At 38.5% G+C, this 23,177-nt stretch overlaps 1 protein-coding gene across 1 annotated transcript in view; it reads right to left on the bottom strand.

Annotated features, from left to right (window-relative positions):
• Positions 1 to 22,921, bottom strand: part of PCGF2 (polycomb group ring finger 2) — a 29,950-nt gene extending 7,029 nt beyond the window's left edge. Inside the window, exons 1-8 of the mRNA XM_063458808.1 lie at positions 22,812 to 22,921; positions 15,000 to 15,145; positions 14,388 to 14,484; positions 10,650 to 10,705; positions 8,075 to 8,125; positions 7,811 to 7,922; positions 5,435 to 5,477; positions 3,911 to 4,009 (exon numbers count right to left, since the gene is read on the bottom strand). Of these exons, the coding sequence (XP_063314878.1) occupies positions 3,911 to 4,009; positions 5,435 to 5,477; positions 7,811 to 7,922; positions 8,075 to 8,125; positions 10,650 to 10,705; positions 14,388 to 14,484; positions 15,000 to 15,111 (570 nt within the window). The 5' untranslated portion in view covers positions 15,112 to 15,145; positions 22,812 to 22,921. The remainder of the gene's footprint in view (positions 1 to 3,910; positions 4,010 to 5,434; positions 5,478 to 7,810; positions 7,923 to 8,074; positions 8,126 to 10,649; positions 10,706 to 14,387; positions 14,485 to 14,999; positions 15,146 to 22,811) is intronic.
• Positions 22,922 to 23,177: the final 256 nt, after the last annotated feature.

The raw sequence follows: 23,177 nt of genomic DNA, 5'->3' as shown, positions 1-23,177 counted from the left end.
CCCAGTAGTTGCTGTCTTTTTTGGTGGAGTCTTATCCTCCGCTCAAGAGGAGGACTGTTTTGAAAGAATAGCAATCAACAAGTAAAGCTCCCCACTCCTCCCACTGTTATCCTGCCTGATGTTTCCTTCTCTCTGTCCCACACCCTATGCTTTTCTTCCTGCTATTCCTGCATTTCTTCTAACCGGTCTTTCATTCTCATGGGCTATTGCTTACTCTAGGTTATTATTATTTATAAATCGCCAACAAATTCCGTAGCGCTGTACAATAGGTTATGGCAGGCTATATTTATCACTTTATTAATGTGACTTTGCATATTATTGTTACTGTGAACAAGTCACTCTGTTTGTATCGCACTGCCTTTGTAATGTATGGCAAAATGTTTAATAAACTATAGGTGAAAAATAAATTAACAACTTTTCTGGTTGTTACTCAAGAACCCGCATTACGCTTCTACTGAATTAAACTAGAAGTCAATATTTGGAGCTCAGAAACAGATCCACGACGTGTTAGAGAATACAGAAGACCGCCTTTAGCAATTACTAAAGTAATCTTCTCATGATTACTTAGTACAACAGCAAATGAGTGTAAAATGAAATGCTCATAAATTAAAGGATTTTTCTGCTCTTTTAAATCTTTTCTCACCTTCCCTATACGGTGTTATTTTTATTTGGTTCCTATATTGTAAAAAGGAATGTGATTTCAATTACATGTCAATGAGCAAGTCTTGATTATTTTGTGCGAATTTGTTCCGTGTCAGCTCTGTGGCCCACTAGCGGGACACTTGGCAACATGGGTGTGGAGGAGGTGGCAGATCTCTTTACCCAGGACTCAGGAGGCTCAGCACAGATGCCTGGATCACCACCCCACTCTTGTTTGACTCTTATTGCCTGGTCTTTGCACCCCATTTTCCGGCCTGCAGTGGAATTGCTATAAAATCTCAAGATGGCTGACATTGCCTGTCTGGCTGGGAAAATGCAATATGGCCTGTCTGGGCACCACTCCCGGGTCCTTGCGGTCCCACTTTGGGCATTTGATCACCTGTGCAAGCATTTTGGAAGAAGTTGGAGAGCAAGCCAAGACATGTAACTTAGGCCTTCACTCAGTCACTGCACAGAGTGCCTGAAGCATGTGGAAAGCACAAGCATGCCCAGAGACAGGTTGGTGATTTCCCATGGCTCTTTACTGTCTGGGGACCAGTGGCTATGGGACAAATGGTCCTCCATAATTAATTATTCCTTGCCACAGCATTTATTATTCTTTTCACAAAGAGTTTGATAGCTTTTTGGGATCTTCTCATAACTTGTAGCACAGATCTGAGAATTTGATATTTAGCATTTTATTTTTACTACTTATTATTTTTCACTTTTTTGTTAATCAATCATACCAACAAGCTTATATGACAGCATATCTTCAATTTGTGCCATACTGTAAGACTGTAATAGTTTAACAAAAACAAATGTCTCATCTGCATTGTTATCCAACATGAACCAATATGATTCTATGTCCTTAGACCCACGTCTTCATGCTTGCTCTTAGGAACATTCCCAATACTTATTGAGCTGTGCAGTGCATCAGTTATTAATGATTTTACCTCCGTTAGGTTTACTTTCTATTTTTCTGTTAATATGTTCTTGCAAGGTCCATTCACTCTGGGTCAGATGTTATGTTAACTTGCATCTTCTATAAATGTAACATTCATATGGTGACATGAAAGGATCCTATGCATTATTTTATTAGCATTTTCTTTCCTTTCTGTGCCATTGCCATATTAGAAAATAAAGAAATTATACAGCTGTGATTTTGGGCCTGCATTAATGGATATTCAGTTACTTAATAGGTATGTGATAACTGTAATACTATATTGAAATTTTGATTAGTCTTTCTTTTAAATATGACTATTTATCTTAATGCGGGTTAAACAGTGATAACCGGCTTTTAATCATTTATCTCTTAGGAAATTGTAGTCTAAATTACAAATGCATTTTAATTTTATATAGAATCCTATATAGTAGCTTCTAGGAATGACATAAGTGGATGGGAGAAGCTCCATCTGTTAATATGTTCTTGCAAGGTCCATTCACTCTGGGTCAGATGTTATGTTAACGAGCCTATACGGCTGCATATTTTATTTTTATAAGCAACCTCACTATATTGCCAATATCCTGCTTATATTATCTTGAAAAGATGTAGAATTGCTTATGTCAACTGCAAAGTGCACCCATGATTTATTATGCTTCGTAATATCTTATGTATAACATCTATGTAGCTCAATTACATTTTTTTTTTTTTTTAAATAATGGTAGCTATTTCCATAGTTGCACCAGATTCTTATATCAAGAATGTTACTTTTCTCAAGATCTTGGGGGCTCTTTACAAATCCTACACTGAATTAAGAAATATCCTGCTTTAATTAATATGCAAAAACAAGTCCTGCGCTGAAACTCCCACTACTCGTGGGTGGCAGCAACGACCATAGTAAACAACAGCCCCAATGCATACAGTAAAAACCAAAGAAAAAAAAGTTAATTGCACTCTTCCCAAATCCCTATGCATATTTACATAAATGGAGGTTATTTAGTAACTCCAATGGCCATTAGATGGCAAGCCCACCTGCCACGTCAAGGCAAACCTCTTAGGTGGGTCCTACACTGACTGTTCACCTTGCTTCCTTGAGCTTCAGGCAAAGATATCTCTAATGAGACAGGTATTTTTCTTAACCCCTACAAACTTATTACCCCTTAATAGGCAACACCCCGCCCAAGTGTAGTGAGAGTTTGAGCGCAGGACTTGTTTTTGTGTATTTGCATTCACTTTTGTATCACACAGCTACGTTACAATGCTGTCGCCCACCCCATGTGTTCTCTATTAAGGGGTAATAAGTATGCAGGGGTTTAGATAAATACCCCCCTCTGTCTCATTAGAGATATATTTGCCTGAAGTTTAAGGAAGCAAGTTGAATAGTCAGTGTAAGATCCACCTAAGAGGTTTGCCTTGACGTGGCAGGTGGGCATCCCTCTAATGGCCAATTGAGTTACTATATAACCTCCATTTATGTAAATATGCATAGGAATTTGGGAAGAATGCAAGTAACTTTTTTTCCCCTTTGGTTTTAAGTACCTGGTTAGCCTACACTCCCAGGACTAAAGGTATTTTATTCCTATCCACACCCAGCCCTTACTTTCCTCTTTTTTTTCAGTCAGCCTTTCTTCTTCTCTCTCTGCCTCCGGCCTATCTTTCTTGATTTCAATCTTTTTCCTCACAGTACAATACATATTATATAGAACAATTAAAGACGTTATTTCACTATGGCTTGCATCTTCTATAAATGTAACATTCATATGGTGACACGGTGTAGGAAAGGATCCTATGCATTATTTTATTAGCATTTTCTTTCCTTTCTGTGCCATTGACATATTAGAAAATAAGAAATTATACAGCTGTGATTTTGGGTTAGACAATAATGTTGTCCATGTCTGCATGAATGGATATTCAGTTACGTAATAGGTATGTGATAACTGGAATACTATATTGAAATTTTGATTAGTCTATCTTTTAAATATGACTATTTATCTTAATGCGGATTAAACAGTGATACCCGGCTTTTAATAATTTATCTCTTATGAAATTGTAGTCTAAATTACAAATGCATTTTAATTTTATATAGAATCCTATATAGTAGCTGCTAGGAATGACAAAAGTGGACGGGAGAAGCTCCATCTTTTTTCAACCTTGGATTTACCCATAAGATAATCTTTTGATTGCTATAGAGTATTTCATAAATATTTTATCTTTATGAAATGCTCAAAAGTGGCAGAACTACTTCAGGAATCATCTACAGAGATAATGCGGATTGATTTACAGAAATATGTACATTCACAAAAAGCATAATGAAGGGTCCTCGGTACCTACTTTGTACTTGCTGGGGACGTCCATCTTGTTTCGTAAGAATTTGGCAAGGTGAGTAATAGTCATGGCAGCTGGACAGCGCAGGAAGCGGAGACTGTTTCTCTGCAAAGAGACATGTGGGTGATGAAAGCTTCTATCTGGAGCAACTTTAGATCTACTTTACAGAACTCTATATTAGGGATCAACAAATTATAGGTCTGGCCGATATTTTGTATTTTCGGCAATACCGGTATCTGCCTATAGAGATACCGATATTGCCGATAATACATACCAGGACCGCCAGGCTTGTAATGGGGGGGGCCCGCAACAAGCTCTTTCTTGCTTTCCCAGCAGCTCCCCTGTGTAAATGTTGTGTGTCCCACGGCCGTCAGAGCGTTGCCACAAATTACCATGGCAACGCTCAGCGCGGCACACAGGCCGCAAGAGTTAAACAGGGGAGCTGAAGGGAGCTTCTGGAAAGGTAAGTAAGAGCTTGCTGGGCCCCCACTGCACAATCCATGCCACTGGACCACTAGGGAATGCCATATCCCCCCTCCCTGGCCAAGTAACAAGCAGGGAGGGGGGACAAAAATAAATTAAATATTTTTTAAAATGTATAATAAAAAAATGCCTGCCAAATTACATACCTACAGAAACACATACTACACAAAAACACTGCATTCACTATACACACAATACACAAACACACTGCATTCACTATACACACACTACACAAACACACACACTCTGCATTTATTATATACACACACTGCATTCACTATACACACACTACATAAACACACTGCATTCACTATACACAAACACGCACACTCTGCATTCAGTATATACACACACAACATTCACTACACTTTACGCACACTACACACACTGCATTCACTACACACACACAAACACTACAAAAATACACTCTGCATTCATTATATACACACTACACAAACACTCACTATACACACTACACAAACACACTCTGCATTCATTATATACACACTACACAAATACACACTGCATAAACTACACAAACACACTCTGCATTCATTATATACACACTACACAAACACACACTGCATAAACTACGCACACTACACAAACACACACAGCTCCCCTGTCTAAAAACACTGCATCCACTACACGTAGCATGTATATTTTGTGCATTTACCTTTAGAAAATTGTTTATTTTCTCAAAATGGTAAATGTACAGAATATCAGTACTTTATCGGCCTGAAAGTTCACAGATTATCGGTATCTAAAAAAATCAATATCGGTCGATCCCTACTCTATATAGGCCCAAAACAGATTTCAATTAGGAATAAAGAATTAGGCAAGGTACACACTAATATTATTATAAAACAATAAACTTTGGGCATTATTTACTATGCAACTGAGTTTTCTGAAAATTTAAGAAGAAAATACAATTCAGGATTTTGCTAAAGCCAAATACATGCAGCAAAACATTCATGGCTAATTGAACAAAAATCTTGTTACCACTTTAATCTCATGATCATATTCAATCAACTGATAATCTCTCACCTTTTCTAAGTCCTCACTTTCCACCGAATCTCGTGTCTCATCCCTGACAAAGGTAAACACAGCAATATTGATAAATCACCAACAGTAATTGATATGGTCCTCACTGCAAATTCTTATTTACTTACGTACTTACAAAAAGACAAACCAAACCAAGTAGTTGTGAGTGCTCAGTCAGCCAATATGCAGAGAATAGGGATCACTGGAACATTTACTGCACATTAGGTGGTAAAGATGCCACAAAGTGTGTTGGCAGGTGAGGGTGGGACAGACTTTAAATTAGCCAACAATTATTAGCCAAAATACAGAAATGTACAACTACGGAAAGTTACTACTTGCCTGCATTACTGGGGCTTGCCTCTGTTAGCAAATGAAATAACTAGTACCAGGAAGGTCATTTAATACTCTATAGGTAAACAGATGGGTGTGCTTGCAGTCTGAGAATTTGGATTGTCAAATATTGGAGGTTTTAAAGAATATCCTTAGGTCTACGTGGGTATTCCAGATACTCACAGGTTTGGTGCAATGTCTAGGCTAGGTTATGCAGAGTGTAGAGATATTTCGTTTTATTATACAAGCCCAATCCTTCCACCCATCCTGCAATGTTTCCTGTTTTGCGCCAATTATTTTCACATCATGATTTGTTAGCTTTCAGTTCAAATGAACTCCAACTCCAACTGACAATGAAGCTAAATGTACAGAACCCATTGTTATGCCAATAAATCACTGTTCATAGTAAAACATAGTAGCACTGCTAAAGAAAGTATAATACGCATTCCTTTCTGAATTCTTTGGAATATAAAATCATACAATGTAACTAAAACTTAAGAAGAAAACAACCAGTTGAATATCTTACCCCCCCCCCCCCTTTATTGTCTATTACGTCTCTTTGTACCTCTTTAACCCATTTTTTTCCCCCTCAACTCTCTTGTGTCTCTTGACCACCTTCCCCCTCCTTATATTTTACCAACTGTTGCAATTTGGGCTCACAGACTTCTGCCACTGAGTAGGATGAAGAAGATCAGCTAAAACAATGTCCTACTAGAAATGGTAGAGGATAAAGAAAATCCTCTACTGCAGTCAATGAAAACACACAACATGGAGTGAGAGGTGGAAGCCTTGTGTTCCTCCCCACCTTGGCCCCCCAGACATTGTGTCCCCCTCCCACTAGTCACCCACAAATTGCACTCTCCTGCTGCCAGTCACCAAACGCTGTGTGGGCGACACTCAAAATATAATATAAGATGTGGGCAGTTTTTACCTCAAGTTCTAGATTAAAAAAATATCCGGCTCTTACTGGTTTGGTAAGAGCTCACTGTAAATCCTGTTCATTCTTGAATTTTGCAGGAAATTTAAATACATGTATTGTTTTTTGTATATTTTAATATACTCTCTATGCAATGCTATAAAAATAATGGGACTAATTAAGCCAAAAGTACACTCCTGGCATTACCATAACCTTGACACTGCAGATATTTGTGAATGATAGACTGGCTAAGTGTCATGAGAAATATTGTTCACAAACAGCTACGGTACCAAGGTCAGACTGGTATAACACACATTCATATTAATAGGATAATTAACCGTAATCCGGTTTCAGTAAATGAAAAGAATCCTTTAACAATTCCTCTGCCCAAGTAGTATTATTTTATAGCAAAGTTTGTTATTGCAGTTTGCTCTTAAAGGGGCATTCAGCACCATAACAAGTACTGCATGTTGTCATGATTACGATGCTTAGATTGCCTCTTTAGGCAATATTTAACAGCTTGCCAACACAGCAGGAACAGACATATACGCTGAGGTAGTAGAAGAGACAGCAGATGTACTAAGCAGCAGAAAGAATTGATTGAACTTTGATGATGCCTTAACATGTGGTTACTAATGCAAATTAGGTAATATCATTTATTTGAAAATTTCTCCACATGGGGATCATAAAATGATGAAACCAAATCAGTTAAGGATGTTTTCCCTTGTGCTAGATATCAGCTTGTAACTGACAGAATGTTGTGTGCGTGGTGTCTGTGTAAAGTGGACCTACGACCCACAAAGGCTTTCTTTTATTGGGCATGCATTGTACTGAAGATATAGCAACAGTATAACATGAAAAGTAGATTAGAAAAGACATTCAAAAACATAAAAACTAAAAAAAGCAACGAAGCTCACACAATGTGCATATTTACAGGCTGTTACTTTCTATTCGTAGAGGTATTACATAACATGACAGGTGCATGTTAAACCACCGATACACCTGCAACAGCATGAGGCTGTCAGATAGCCCACTGCTCACCAACCAGGAACAAGGTAGGTGGTTACAAGGGAAATCAAGGGAATCAACAATAAGCAGCTATAAGTTAGGAATGAGGGATGCAGACGTGATACCTGGCATCTTCAGAAAACTGGATTGACAGACTGATGTTTTCCTCTTCTTGTACAGCTACCTCCCCACAATCATTTGTCTTCTCTCCCTGTTCAGCACTGGAGCCATCTTGGGCTGTAATGCAATTAACAAATCTCATGTACAAACTACTCCTTTAAAGCAGGTGTTCAATTACTCTCTGTACTTGCATTAATAAGCTACTTTACAGAAAACTGCTCCTGTAAGACAAGTGCTGCTTGATAGCATACTTGTATAATAAAACTCACCTTCTGCACGGGAATAGGAGGCATAGAAATCTCGCCGTCTTTTCATCTCATCTACAAAAGGAAAGGGAATATACAGTATTTCATTTTATAGACATTAATACAGAATATGTACAATATAGAATGTTTATGAAAGTACACCCTTTCTGTGCAATTATGCCTTTATTGGCATCTACTGAAAACCTTTTTACGAAATGATTTCCATAGCACAGGGCTTAACAAATTCTAGGTCACCATGGAATTTTGCCCTGGAACCTGGGTGTTTTTCAGTCTTTCCATTCCACACTGGCCACCTTAGGGCCACACCAAGGAGGAATGGAGGTGAGGGAGCTGTGATCTTCCTGCTATTTTGCTCTGCTCCATCGTGCGCCCTGCTGTGATGCTGGGATATGACTTCACTCTGGCCCAGGCATCACTAAACAGTGTGCAAGGTAACAGAGCTTAAAGATTGCAGGATCACAGTGAGTGTGTGAGAGAATGTGTGGATCTATCTGTGTGAGTAAGTGTGTCTGTTAGTGAGTATTTCTGTTAACGTGACTGCTCCCAACCTGCAGATCGCATCAGAAAACTGTTCCCTCATCTCCTTGGTGAAGATAATCAAGCTTGATGATTTCAGCTAATCCAATGCTTTCCAATACGAAAGCATTTGAAAGCTATTGCACATGCGTTGCAATCCGCCGTGCTGCACCATTCAGCATCTTTTCATGCAAAGAGAGCTGTAGTGCTTCCGGAGACTATATTTTTTATTGCATACATTCTAATGTGCGGTTTATTTTTTTTTTGTTTTACAATAAGCCAATGTAAATTCTTTTTTTCATAAACACAAATCTTTAATTCCTTCAAATTCTGTATCCTTTCACTATACTTTGGAACTTTCAATTGGTAACCTCAAAATGTATAAGTGGGCTTGCACTAGTAAATTGTAGCGTGATCGGTTAAAGGAACACTATAGTCACTAAATAACTTTAGCTAAATAAAGCAGTTTTAGTGTATAGATCATTCCCCTGCAATTGCACTGCTCAATTCACTGTCATTTAGGAGTTAAATCACTTTGTTTCTGTTTATGCAGCCCTAGCCACACCTCCCCTGGCTATGATTGACAGTGCCTGCATGAAAAAAAAACAACTGGTTTCACTTTCAAACAGATGTAATTTACCTTAAATAATTGTATCTCAATCTCTAAATTGAACTTTAATCACATACAGGAGGCTCTTGCAGGGTCTAGCAAGCTATTAACATAGCAGGGGATAAGAAAATCTTAATTAAACAGAACTTGCAATAAAGAAAGCCTAAAAAGGGCTCTCTTTACAGGAAATGTTTATGGAAGGCTGTGCAAGTCACATGCAGGGAGGTGTGACTAGGGTTCATAAACAAAGGGATTTAACTCCTAAATGGCAGAGGATTGAGCAGTGAGCCTACAGGGGCATGTTCCATACACCAAAACTGCTTCATTAAGCTAAAGTTGTTCAGGTGACTATAGTGTCCCTTTAATAGTTCTGGCAGGGCTTGACAAATTTGTTACAAAATCTGTAAATAAAAAATCTATAAAATTCAGGGTTACTCCAAGCACCATGACCACTTCAGTGACTAGAAAGGATCATGGTCCTTTGAATCTGTATGTGCAGAGTTTCAGTCCACCTCCAGCAGTTTCATTACTCAGCTGGGAACGAAACAGATAATTAATTGCAGCCCGGCCTCCCCCCTCCACGCTGCCAAATTCCTCTCCTCAGCCCATCCTTCCTCCTACATTAAAGGGGGCAAGGGATGTTGGTTGGAGTAACCCTTCAAATAAGTGATTTTTTTGCACAGCTTGCATCCTGGTCTCCCTGCTCATAGCTTAATGCAAGCTCCACTTTCTTGTTAAGATACCAAAGGAAGTGGAAATTCCTTAAGCTCCACCCTTTGTCAAGACAGGAAATAGATTAGAAATGAAGAAAATATTCTGAAAAAGGAAGAGTAGAGGAACCAATAGGGGAAAAGTAAGAGTGAGGGGACAGAAGCACTTTAAAGGGACACTGTAGGCACCCAGACCACTTCAGCTAATTGAAGTGGTCTGGGTGCTGTGTCCCTATTGCACTTAGTGCTGCAATGTAAAACATTGCATTACCAGAGAACTGCAATGTTTACATTGCAGCTCTAAGACTGCTCTCAGTGGCTGTACCAGACAGGGGAGGTCTAATGCGCGCCCGGCATGCACATTAGGTCTCCCCTGCTGGCTGACGTTGGGGGGAGGGGATTTGGGAAAGAGAAGCGTGGGCGAAGCCTGACCCAGCACCGAGGAACATTGGTGCTGGATTCAGATAAGTGGCTGAAGGGGTTTTAACCCCTTCAGCGCCGCAGGAGTGGGGCACTGTAGGGATGTATAGTGCCAGGAAAACAGCTTTGTTTTCTTGGCACTATAGGATCCCTTTAATGATTCCCCCTCAAAACAGAATGGTGGATGATTAAAATATTTTAATTGGGCTAAGAGGTTTATGCAAAATAATTACACATAATGTAACAGTTTTGTGACCATGCTCACAGGGTTGTTGAAAGTTTACTTTTATTCTTCATGAACTACAGACTGCACTCTACTCACCTCTGAAGAGTCCTGGGACAAGTTTATATACAATGTCCTGCAGTGTTTTGTCCGACCTACAAAACAACATGAAATGAAAAAAAAAAAAAAAAAAAACTATAATCAATTGTTCTGTAAACAATATAATTTTCTATAAGCCACCACTGCCCAACACACATAAACAGCGTTATTTACTAAAGTGAATTTCAAATTTAGACCAACATACCGGAATTGCCAAAATGATCCAATTCATCTATACTTTTAGTTCACCTACTTTGGTTTAAAACTTGAAATTCCCTTCGAATTGCCAAAAATCATCACTTCAGTAAATAGCCCAGATATTGCTGCAAAACTGGATGTAATAATTTGAATGCATTCTGCAAAATATGTTTTTTTCCAGGATTAAAACTGGGATTCTCATCTGGCAATTAACTACAATGAATATGTTAATTTGGCTAGAAGTATGTACATCTTAACAGTAAGGCTCCATCAATGTGATGTGTATACGCTGCAGATGATAAAAAAAAATTGGTGCGCCTTGGAAATCTTTCTCTTATTGAAGTGTGCTTTGGTCCAAAAAGGCCAACATCTGATATAGAAACAAGACACTCAAATGTACCAGCTAGCAATAATTTCAACGTCAATTATGCAGTGACTGTCTGTGAATGCTGGGGGTGAATGAGCAAACGTTCTAAGCCAATCAATGTCATCCAGGCTGGATAAAATGGACACTGGTAATGCAGAAATGTGTTCACTCCAAACTGTCAATATGATCGAGAAGGGGGTAATCCTTCGGTGCTGGGTAGACCCTTTCTTTAAATCAAACTGTTCTTTAATGATTTTACATTATACTAGAGGATGGTGCCATAGAATACTAGGCAAACTAACCATTACAGTGAACGTATGTTGCTTAGAGTGCCCATTTTAGTATGTTACATAGAGCAAGGAAATTAACTGAATGGATATGGTAAGTGATTAGTTTATCCCAGTGTGGGAGTACTCAAATCACATATCATCCTAAGGAACCAAACAATTTTAGGATTATTTACGAAAAGGGCGACTCCCCACAAATACTGGGTATCTCATCTTGATTGGACTTTATAAAAGTGCCTATTTCCATGAGAAATCTGCACTTTTATAAATCAATTAAATGTCTCCAGGCTATCAAACCCACTGGAGATTTTCTTCCTCTTCCGATAGCTCCACTAAACTAACAGAATTGGCAGGTGCACTTGAACGCCCCAGGCACTGCCTCTCCAAAGTCATAATTAACCTGCGTGCAGAGCTCAGAGTTCCCGGCTCCTGCATCCTCTTCAGCACCCCAACTCACGTGATTGTAGATGAGATAGAGGTTTCTCAATGTGAAGCCTTTGATTGGCCATTTCCCAGGCACAACGAATAGTGCCAGGAAATGAGAATTGCCAGAAAAGTGAATTTCAAAACTTAGGCTAAAATAGTTGAATTTGTTACATTTTCCCGGTCAATTCTGTTTTCAGTTTGCCCATATTTGCCTTAAATTTTAAATTTGCTTTGAATTCCAAGCAATACGCATGTTACTATACAAGCCTGTTCGAGTTGTTACAGAAGTTTGTGTTGAGGTCGAGGTATGTGAACCTGAATTTGTCACCTTAATTATTTTTACACTAATCAAGCAGCATACCTAATTCTATATGCCAAGCTACTTAGTGGTGATTACAAATTAACACCACATCTGCACTGAAACTACTGCTTTTAAGGGGTTTCAGAATGGACAAGAATAGCGGTTAATATTGTTTTGGAGACAATGTTTGTTTTCCATACCTATAGGTTTTTGTTAGTATGGTAACAGCATGCTTATAATATCACAAAGCGATACAGTAATAGTTATCCTGGGGAAAGTCTCCTGTCTAACTATCATACATCCAGAACAGGTGACTAATTATTGATTGAGGGATTCTATCATGTTAACCACAAGATTATATTTTCTCCAAGAAGGGCTAAAGTTCTTATTTCCTCCAAAATGGCAAAGGCTTAAATCACTTTGGTTTTTCAGAAAAAAAGGACCACTGTGTGTCTGGGTGTTGGTGACAAATGGCATTCCTGATTGCCATTCATTGCACCCTGATGTGTTGCCCAAGGTTACAAACAGACAAAATCCCTGCCATAAACATTAAAACCTTAATATTGCCAGACTCTGAGAGGAAGAGCCTCAACAGATCAGCTGACATTTTTAACTTGGATCATGGCAAGGTCACTGAAGCTAATTATTTTAAATCTACAATCGAATAAAAAAACAATCTAAATCTAATTCTCTGGCTATAATAGATATATAATATAAAAACATAATATTAATAGAATAATGAGCAAAACAAAGAATATCAAAAAGAATATCAAAATCATTAATTAATAAAGTAGTTGTGTTTGAGGTCTAAGGAATCATAACATCATATTAATTGTGCATTTGATAGTATTACCTTTGTGAAAAGTAGATCGGAAATTGTAACATTTGTGTAACAATAAAACTGTATTGTATAATACGTTTAACAATATAATAATTTTGCTTGAGCTTGACAAAGCCCTTGATATAATAAAGGGCAGTATTACTAGCAGTAAAATGTTCTGAGAATTTTGGATCGTGATCCACTTGATAGTGGTCTTGTGGCACTACCCAAAAGTCAGAAATGTATTTGTTGCAGATCAGGACAGGGTCTCAGGACAAAAAAAACAAAAACTCAGAAGAAGCAATATTGAAGTTACTACAGAGATTCGTTATCAGTTAAGGTTTTCTGTGTTGTAAGACCTTTTTATTATTGATTTGTTTATGCAATTGATAGTTTAAACTTTTGTATGGGTAATAGCCATTACCTGTTTCATACCCACACTTCCACTGTCAAGGCTTTGCATTTAATCTTGACTGTGACAAGTGGAGATATGTCTCCTAAAATGCAACAATTTCTTTCCTAAGGTGCCCCCACAATCCTCAAAATGTGTGTGTGTTTTTTATTCCACCCAACATCCCAGGTAGTTTTCACACCCATGTCTGACTCTTGTAGCTTTAATATATATATATTAAAGCTACAAGAGTCAGACATGGGTGTGATGAAAGATCAGATAAAGCATACAAATCAGGTGATATACATATCTTATATCCATATACACACACACACATATATATATATATATATATCAGACCAGACTCTGGCACTCAACCCCCCAAAAAGTATATGATATAAAAAATATATTACCAGGGTGCCTCCAGGCCAGTAGATATAAAGGTAAGAAACAGGAGCACTCGCTTGGATTTTTCAAATGTGTATTAACCGTTTAATCACAACTCAGCATCAACGTTTCGACCCTTCAGGGTCTTTATCAAGATGTCAAGATCTTGATAAAGACCCTGAAGGGTCGAAACGTTGATGCTGAGTTGTGATTAAATGGTTAATACACATTTGAAAAATCCAAGCGAGTGCTCCTGTTTCTTACCTTTATATATATATATATATATATATATATATATATATATATATACGATATGTATATCACCTGATTTGTATGCTTTATCTGATCTTTCATGTAAGCATGAGTAGTATATTAATTTGCTTTGGATAAGTGCAATTTATTATATGTTAAATAAATATACATTAAAAATATTAGGAATATTAACAGTTAAAACAGTTTTTCTTTTTTACATATTGACACATCCAGTTCCTATAGAAATACCTATGGATTTTAAAATGAGCAGACCAACATCACTTTCTGTATTTGCAGCTTAGTTCATACCTGATGCTCAGGAGTGGGCGCCCTTTGTGAACCTGAGAGTCACACATAGGACAAAATTTGTGAGCTTCCAGATAGCGCAAGATACAAGTCTTACAAACTGTGGAAAGAGAGAAAGATAATCAGGAAACCAAGAACATGAAACCAAGATTACAGGGTGAAGATATATGAAAGCCTTCTACTGAGTTAATTAGATAGAACATATTGATATAGATAAAGATTTTGAGTTGCATAAAATATTTGCAGAAACTCTGTATGGCATAATAAGAGAAAGATGGATCACATTCAGTATAACACAATTGAAGATAGGTCAGATATTTTGTTTTAAAAATCAAGACATTTATTTGTGGTGTTTCGAAACAAACTGATTCCTTTGGTGAGGGCCTTTTGTTAAGAGTTCAATGATTATACATGCAGTGAGTATGGTCAGTCTACAGAGGTGCATTTTATATATCTGTACTATATGTACAGTATGTGAGAAACAACACAAAGCTCTGTAACTCATTAAAGTTTGAAGGATCAACAATTAGAACAGACAGTTTTCAAGCTTTTTTGCAAAGAGAATTTTACGCCACTGGGTAAAACAGTCAGGAAGTTATATCTGGAAACTCTTACATGAATGCAGACATTCTACAATGGTGGCCGCGTCAATAAAGTACCCCCCACATAATGCACACATCAGGTGCGGGTTTAGCTCCGTCATTTTTATCCGCATAGTTCGATGCATGGCTGTACCGAAGGGAGGGGAAGATGGAGGGACTCTGGAAATAAAGAAATACATGACTGAGTAACTGCACAAGAGATTAAAAACAAAACAAATTGCAACTGCAGTCCATTGCAGCAACAGTTGATGGATATACGTACAGAGGATCATCATCTCTATGACTATTATTGAAAACGGTAAATGGTAATATGGTACTGGGGAGGAGTGAACAAAAAATAGGTTACTGGTACTGTATGCAAATTTACATACTGGAGGAGAACTGTAGCAATAAACAGATTCAAAGAACAATCATGTAAAAGTGGACTGTAGTGGTTATGGTCCTCAGTGTTTATTTTGTAACTTTTTTTTCAAGTCAGTAAATGCATTATCATGGTTGTATAAAGCAAAACAACATAAAAAAAAACAATGCAAGAGAATTAGGTTGTATTTAAGAGAAACCGTATATGGTACCTGGCTCCTTCTCTCTCTTACCATGCAACAAACTAGCTTACACAGACTGAAAGCTGAAATGAATCACCACAGATAATGCATTGGAATCGTTCTGATCCTTATTTATATCAGAAGTGCATGAGGACTGAGAAATTTTAGAAAACAGCTACAGGGTTGAAATGAGAATTGCAAGGAATTCAAAGAGAATTTAAACTTGGAAGCCAAAGTAGCCGAACTAAAATATAGCTGTTAGGTGAATTTTTCCGGATCAGAAATTTTGACCTTAAATTTGAAATTCACATTTAATTTCCTTCAATTCAAATTTTAGTAAATACCCTACTAATGTTAGAGGCTAAAACTGCTACACAGAAAGATAATACACGTGGAATCGGGACATGCAGTTCTGGGCAGAGTGATCTAACTCCTAAATGGCAAATAATTGAGCAGTGAGCCTCTCTCTCTCTCTCTCTCTCTCTCTCTATATATATATATATATAGATATTATTTTTTTAATATAGATATATTTTATAGAGAGAGAAATTAAAGTTGCACAGAATTGACATTAACTTGGCTGCTGACACTCTTATGACACTGCCAGAGGTGGAGTTACACCTCAGGCAGATAAGGAGTTAATCTTGTTTGCTCAGTGTTTCCAAGTGAAACACATACATAGTCCAGGCACCATGACCACTTAAATCACTATTGCAGAGAGGCATGGAAGACTACAATAAAGAAGGGAGTGTGGACACATTAAATCTCCACCTTGTAGAAGCTGATAATGTCTGCCGCCAGCACGCAGTGCTCACTGATGACAGGCATACTTCTTGCACAGAATTGATAATAGGAAGCAGAGTTCCAGACTGCCTAAATCACATGTGCCAGAGGTGCAACTAGTCTCTTGACAAAAGTGCCAATATTCTTACCAACATGACCACTTCTAAAAGCAGACGTGGTCATGGTGGATGGAGTGAAATACATTTCACATGGATACAGGATGCGTGCAAAGTACTTTCCAACTGTCAAACGACTTTTGGTATACATAGTGTTTAGTGGTCAATTCCATGACTGGTTACAGACATTAAATCCACAATTTGGTTAGTGGTATTAAATACCAGTGGTAAAAAAAAAAAAACAAGTAGATGTTCCCTTGAGACTACTGAAGAAACACAAGTCTGTAAAAGTAGGCACATGATTTCCACAAGTAGTACCCACAGCACTTGATTCAGTAAATAAAAGCAAACATATTACCACATACGGTAGACTGAATGAAGGAAATGGGTCTTGAAAGTGTCAAGTGTATACGCTTTTATTCTGTTCAATAACATGCACAACGCAATTCTGCTTCCACTGCACACCTACATAATAGAACAATATAGATGGATGCTTCATGACACAGGGAACTTATGCATTTTCTAAGGATATGCATGCAAGATTTAACTTAAAAATGCTCTCTGGGATTAGTAAAGCTTCACTGCCCAAGGAGTTTGAACACAGAACAGCAATTTAAAAAAAATGCTTATTTACTTACAGCTTAAAGGAATACTCCAATCACCATAACCACTACCGAGCTGTAATGGTTTTGGTGTTATGAATCCCTTCTGGTACAGAGGAGGGGTTTAGTAGCGCCCAGAGGACACAATGTAAGAAGTTACACCATTACTAAACAGGACACTCCTGGTTATAGTGCTTGGAGTGTTCTGTTCAAGGGATCCTATAGTGCCAGGAAAAGCACCATAGGCTCCTGCAGTGCCCCCCTCGCTCGATGCTGAAGGGGTTAAAACACATTCAGTGACTTACCTGAATCCAGCGCCAATGTCACTCGGCGCTGGGTCAGACTTCACCCACGCTTCTCCCCTGTCGACGTCAGCAGACTGGGGACAACTAATGCACATGCATGGTAATGGACGCGATCGCATTAGGATTTCCCAATTGAAAGCATTTTTCAATGCTTTCCTATGGGTAAAAATCTGACACTGGAGGTCCTCATGCAGAGCGTGAGGACGTCCAGCGTCAGGTAACAGACGAAAGGTCCTTTTTCGATTCGGGAAGTCCCTCTAGTGGCTGTCTGATAGACAGCCACTAGAGTTGGAGGTACCCCTCAGAGGTAATTATTGCAGTTTCTCAGAAACTGCAGTAATTACCACTGTAGGTTTAAGGGACATGGCACCCAGACCACTTCAATGAGCAGAAATCATCTGGGTGCCAACAGAGTCCCTTTAAGCATCTTTTAACATAAACTGGTTGGGTGAATGAACAAGTTACTAGAGGTATATCTCTGTGCGGGCTGGAATCTGGTCTAAAACCATGTCTGTTCCTTTCCATTCTATGCAGCAGAGATGAGAAAAGTTACTGTGACAAAATAAAGAAATAGCCATTGTCATAACCTCATGGTACCCAATTTGTTGTCAACATAAAACAAATTATGTTATGTTTAATACAACCTTGGAAAATATTTGGGGGCTTACAGTTCTGTCATAATAGTTAAAGGGGGACGGTCACTTCCCTGGATTTTTAATATTAGGTTTACATATCATTTTAATAAGTACCGTATGTATTTGTGAGGTGAGAATTCTGAAATTAAATATAGAAATTCACACCTCTTTATCCTGTAACTGAGCACAACCATCTTGGCTCCCTGCCAATAATTGTTATGCGCTCTGTCCCTTGCACCTGGCAGTTAGCATAGAGAAATGTTAACCCTGGTTATAGGTGATTTTTAAAGTTGCATACTATTGTGTAAATCCAGAGAAGTGAGATTTCAACTCATGCTAAAAATTTGTCAAAATTTACTCAACTTGAGGTGGAATCTAACAGGCTTCTCGTGCTATCTTGAACATTGATGAATAAAATACAAGAGGGTGCACTAAATGCTACAAAATAAAGAAATAGCCATTGTCATGCACACACACACATACAAAAAATAATTGTCCTGGACAAGTTTGGCTCCTGAGCAATGTTCCATTTGAAAATAAGTAGAAGGAAATGGTGAACTTTCAAGGCAGCCCAAATTGTGAGGGTTGTGAGTTAATTAAAAGGTACAATCCACTGAAATTCTGGTTTGTGTTTTTAACAGTTTAGTAGATATACCCCCAAAGAAAACATGCATCTATTATTTTCTGTATTTTTTCTTTGGGGTATATGAAATAAAAAAATACCTTTGCCTTCCCCTTTTTCCCTGACTCAGACTTTCAGGCCTGTGCCAGGAAATATACCAAACAGAGGCTTTTCATTGAGAAGCCCTCCTCACGGCTTTCCAATGCCTCTCAGTAAGTTGTAGTACAGCTCATTGAGGACAGAATGGAGGCGCAAGCCTGGCTGTCAATCAGCTGTTTCTGTCCCCAGATGTAAAGAGGACAACTTTACATACATACAATTATCTTTTAATAAAAATGCATTTGGAGGAAAAAAAAGATCAATCTAAAGACAGTTTTCTATTTAAAGGGACACCCCAGGCACCCAGACAACTTCTGCCCATCACCCTGCAAATGTTTTTATTGCAGTTTTTATAAATGGCAATAATTACCTTGCAGGGTTAAGTCCTCTAGTGGCTGTCTATCAGACAGCCACTAGAGGGACTTCCGGGTTCTTCTCCAGCGTCGCCAGAATTCCCATAGGAAAGCATTGAATAATGCTTTCCTATGTGGAGGTCTAATGCGTGCGCGCGACCGTTTCCGCACATGCGCATTAGGTCTCCCCCACCGGCTAACGTCGGCAGGGGTGGAGCATGGGCAGAGCCTGACCCAGCACCGAGGGACATCAGCGCTGGATTCAGGTAAGTCACTGAAGGGATTTTAACCCCTTCAGCAACATGGATATGTTTTCCTAGCACTGAAGAGTCCCTTTGAGATACATTATAGTACAAAGGTTATTCAGCATGAAACATGGATTACGTATGCAGGGTGAGGCTGTATATTCATGCTATATTTAAAATTTTGGTAAATCAATTCCATTAATGCAAGTTAATGAAACGTGAGTCTGCAGAGATAACATGCACTTTTTCACTGCAAAATTGTTCTAAAATACACACACAAACTTCAGAAAAATACCTTAATTCCATTGTTATTCTACAAATATATGTACACTCAATGAACACCTCTAGTTTAAGTTGTTCTTAAACTAGATGATGACTTTGCTTCTTGGTGTCTGCGGGGTGCAGTGGGAACGTTAGTTTTGCTTGCTTGAAGATGTCCTTCACAGCCACTGCTATCTGCATCCGCTGGATCCTCTTCAGCTCCTGGTATTTCATCTACCAGAAGCCCATTTCAGTACTGTTCCCTAATAATTTAATTACCGTACATCGTCATCTGAAAATGTATTATTCTAATCTTCATTTGGATACAAATATTAAAGATTATAACAGCCAGCAAGAATAAGTATTTACATTTAAAAAAATCACAATTTAAATTAAAACCACCCCTTCTAAAACCAAGGGGAATCATAAACCATTAACTTTTTTTTTTTACCAGGCATTATCAGTTAATGGCAGTTGATCATTCTAAGGTCTACTTCTAAATTCCCTCGTGATTCTTAGTTTGGCTACTTTTGCATAATTCTATATAGTTCAGACAAGCAAATCTGAAGGCCCAATGCACACAAACGCAGCTTCTTGGCCAAAAAAGGTCCATTCACTGAATCAAATGTCAGTTGAGGAATAAGTAGAATTGCTGCAAAGAACTTAAATATACTTTGAAATCATATTCATTACTACAAATTATTATGATTAACACTTTATTTCAGCAAACAGTAGCGGTTGCAGCCTTAGCACAGTTATTGCTATGTTGAAATTGAATCATTTTTCAGGCACAAACAGGACCAACAGATATATGTTCCTACCTGTACCTTTCAAACAAGACCATTGGAAAACCAAGCCTCACAGGAGGTCTGCAGGAAACTCAAGAAAACAAGAGCGTTATTTTGTATACGCTCCTGACTATGAATGATAGCAATTAAGAGTCCATTCAGTGAAAAAGTTGTGCATTATCTTGAACATAACCTAAACAAGTAGCCAGAAATGCTGGGAGGATGGGGCAGACACTTTTCGATACATGAGGAAAAACAATCCAAATATTAAAATGTTATCTTTATTTTCTAATAATGGAAAAATGACAGAGAAAGGCTTATATTAGAAAGCCCAACTTGATGATAATGGCAAAACTGAAAGCGGCCTTGTCTAGAAGCAACTAATAATGGATTTTTATTCGTAAGAAATAGATAAAAGCTGTACCAATTATGCCAAAACGCCTGGAATGACAATAATTAAAATGTCCTGTTTTGTTTTTTTCCCTCTCTTTGTTTCTAATTAGCTATCCAAATCTGGATTTCTATGTGCTTATTAACCATTTCATTAGCAAAAAGACAGCTTTCCTCTTAAATCTCTATTTGTTGGTACTGCATACGTAAAATAAATACGTTAATGGCACACATGGAATATCTAAATCTACTGTGTTGTTATCTGTACGTGGCAGGCATACAGAGCTTGATAGTGTTATACACAAAACATAGTGCTATATGCTGTTCACACTCACTGACGTAGTTCGAGACCCTGGGGTCTGTCTGGAAGTGGACGGACGTTGTTGGGATAACAGTTTCTCTTTATATTAAACGGAGAGGTCTGGTATGTTTAAACATCTCACCCCTATTTGCACTCTTTGCTTTCCTTCTAGGGGTCCCCCTCTCAGTACTTTTTTATGCAACAAACCAAATAGAAAATTCAGACAGTCTGAAAAAAAATCCAAGAAAGGAGGAGAAGGGTTTTTTTTTGCCACATTTAAACTATTTACAACCAAGCTATAAAGCTTTTCCAGCACTGTCAAGGTTAAACTGTAGTGTACTTTCTATTGTACAACAATGAAATCGTTTAACATGCTTTTAGTATCAAGCTATGCAGTACATTCACAAGTGACTACACACGCACATACACACACACACACACATAAAGGTTCAGCACCTTCTACGCAGACTGAAAGATGCAGTGCCTCAAAAGATTAAATTGGTCTGCACCCACTAATCAATTTAGAGGGTCAAAATACAACAAAAAAATGATGTTTAAGATTTTGTTTCACAAGTCAATGTTTGCTTTGTATGCAGTCTATACTGTATTTGACCATATTTATTTTTAACTAAAAATAATCTTAAACGGTTTCCTGAGCACCCTCCTAAACAGTCTCCATCTTTCATTTTTTCAGGCCAACAATATATTCCTTAGTTGTAAGTGAATTGCTAAAAGGGCATATGTGTCTCAACTGGCTTAATAAATATATATATATGTATATGAAATTGAGATATTGTTCTATGTACATTCACATATATACTAAGCATGGCAATAAAGAAATCAGTATGCTGAAAAAAACAGATTGACTAGAAGTACACAGTATCAAAGTATGCATAAATTACATAGTTTCTGTTCCATACTATGATTTGAGGGGGCAATCAATAACCCATCTTAAGGTCTTGGGTGATTAATTATTTGATAATAGTCATATAAAATGAGAGACAGCTTGATCATTTTTATTTGTAATATATACATATCTATAACATGTCTAAAATTATATGAATATCCAAACACATTGTATAACATAACTTGACAAAAGATGAACTGAAATAGGTTTGCATGTGCAAATTTCCAATATTAAATTAAAGGATGATCCACTGATATTGTGAGCACTGGCCTGTGTTTTACTATTGTGTATTGTGAGTAATTTACAGTCAAGGTGCAGAACTGTATCTGTGTACCTAAACAACATGCTATGAATGTAAACAGAGCTGATTGTAGTAGGTATGTCAGCAGTTTCAATGTTCAAGAAGGCTTTCTGAACCATCCCTGGTCGGTGGTTAATTACCTGCCAGGAGGGGGGCACAGGATAATTTGACAGTTGTCACCTGTTCCCATCTCCCCCCCCCCCCCCCCCCTCTAGATGGATGCATGGTTTGTGTGGGGGGTGGGATATTAGCAGTGCCCACATGTAATGTCTAACACCTCTAGCACTGCTCTGGGAGAGGGTGACAGTCTGACATATGGCACTTCCACATAGCAGGCCATGGAGCCCAGGGCAGGGGGATGAAGGGGCTGTGGGTAGCATGGATAAATGGGAAGGGGACTGGGGAGGAGGAGGGGGTCAAAGCTGCTAAAGTGGGAGGTCGTACAACTCTTTATGTATACAAATATGTAGTGGGGATCATCAAGGGGCACCCTGAAACCAGATTGCCTTACATTTCATTCTCCCCCTCCACCTCCCTGGTGTACACAGCCTCCCAGGTCCCTCCAGAGCCCTTACCTGGTGATGCTGGATCCTGCTCTCTCTGTGGTCCGCCTGTGTCTTAGATTATCTCTCCCTCCAGCAGTCTCTCTCACTCACCCCCCCACCCCCCCAGCTGTCTCCTCACCTCCTTCCTTGGCAGTCTATCCCACCCCCCTTGCTAGCCGCTTCTCTCTCTCTCTCTTCCCCTCCCTTTGTCTCTCCCCCCTTTCTCTCCTTCTCCCTCTCTCTTTTTCTTTTTTTTTTTTTCCTCTTACAAAATGGCTTTTTTTTTTTTTTTTGCAGACAAGCAGTAAGCCCCGCCCCCGGTCACATGACTAACTCCCTGTGGATGGCTAAGGAGGAGAGGAGGGGGGAGGAGGAGGGATGGAGAGCAGGAGATAG

This window comes from Pelobates fuscus, chromosome 6, assembly GCF_036172605.1.
Source record: "Pelobates fuscus isolate aPelFus1 chromosome 6, aPelFus1.pri, whole genome shotgun sequence".
In the NCBI taxonomy this organism is placed as follows: Eukaryota; Metazoa; Chordata; class Amphibia; order Anura; family Pelobatidae; genus Pelobates; species Pelobates fuscus.
Note: the sequence above shows the minus strand (reverse complement) of the source record. Positions and strands in the feature narration are given on the sequence as shown.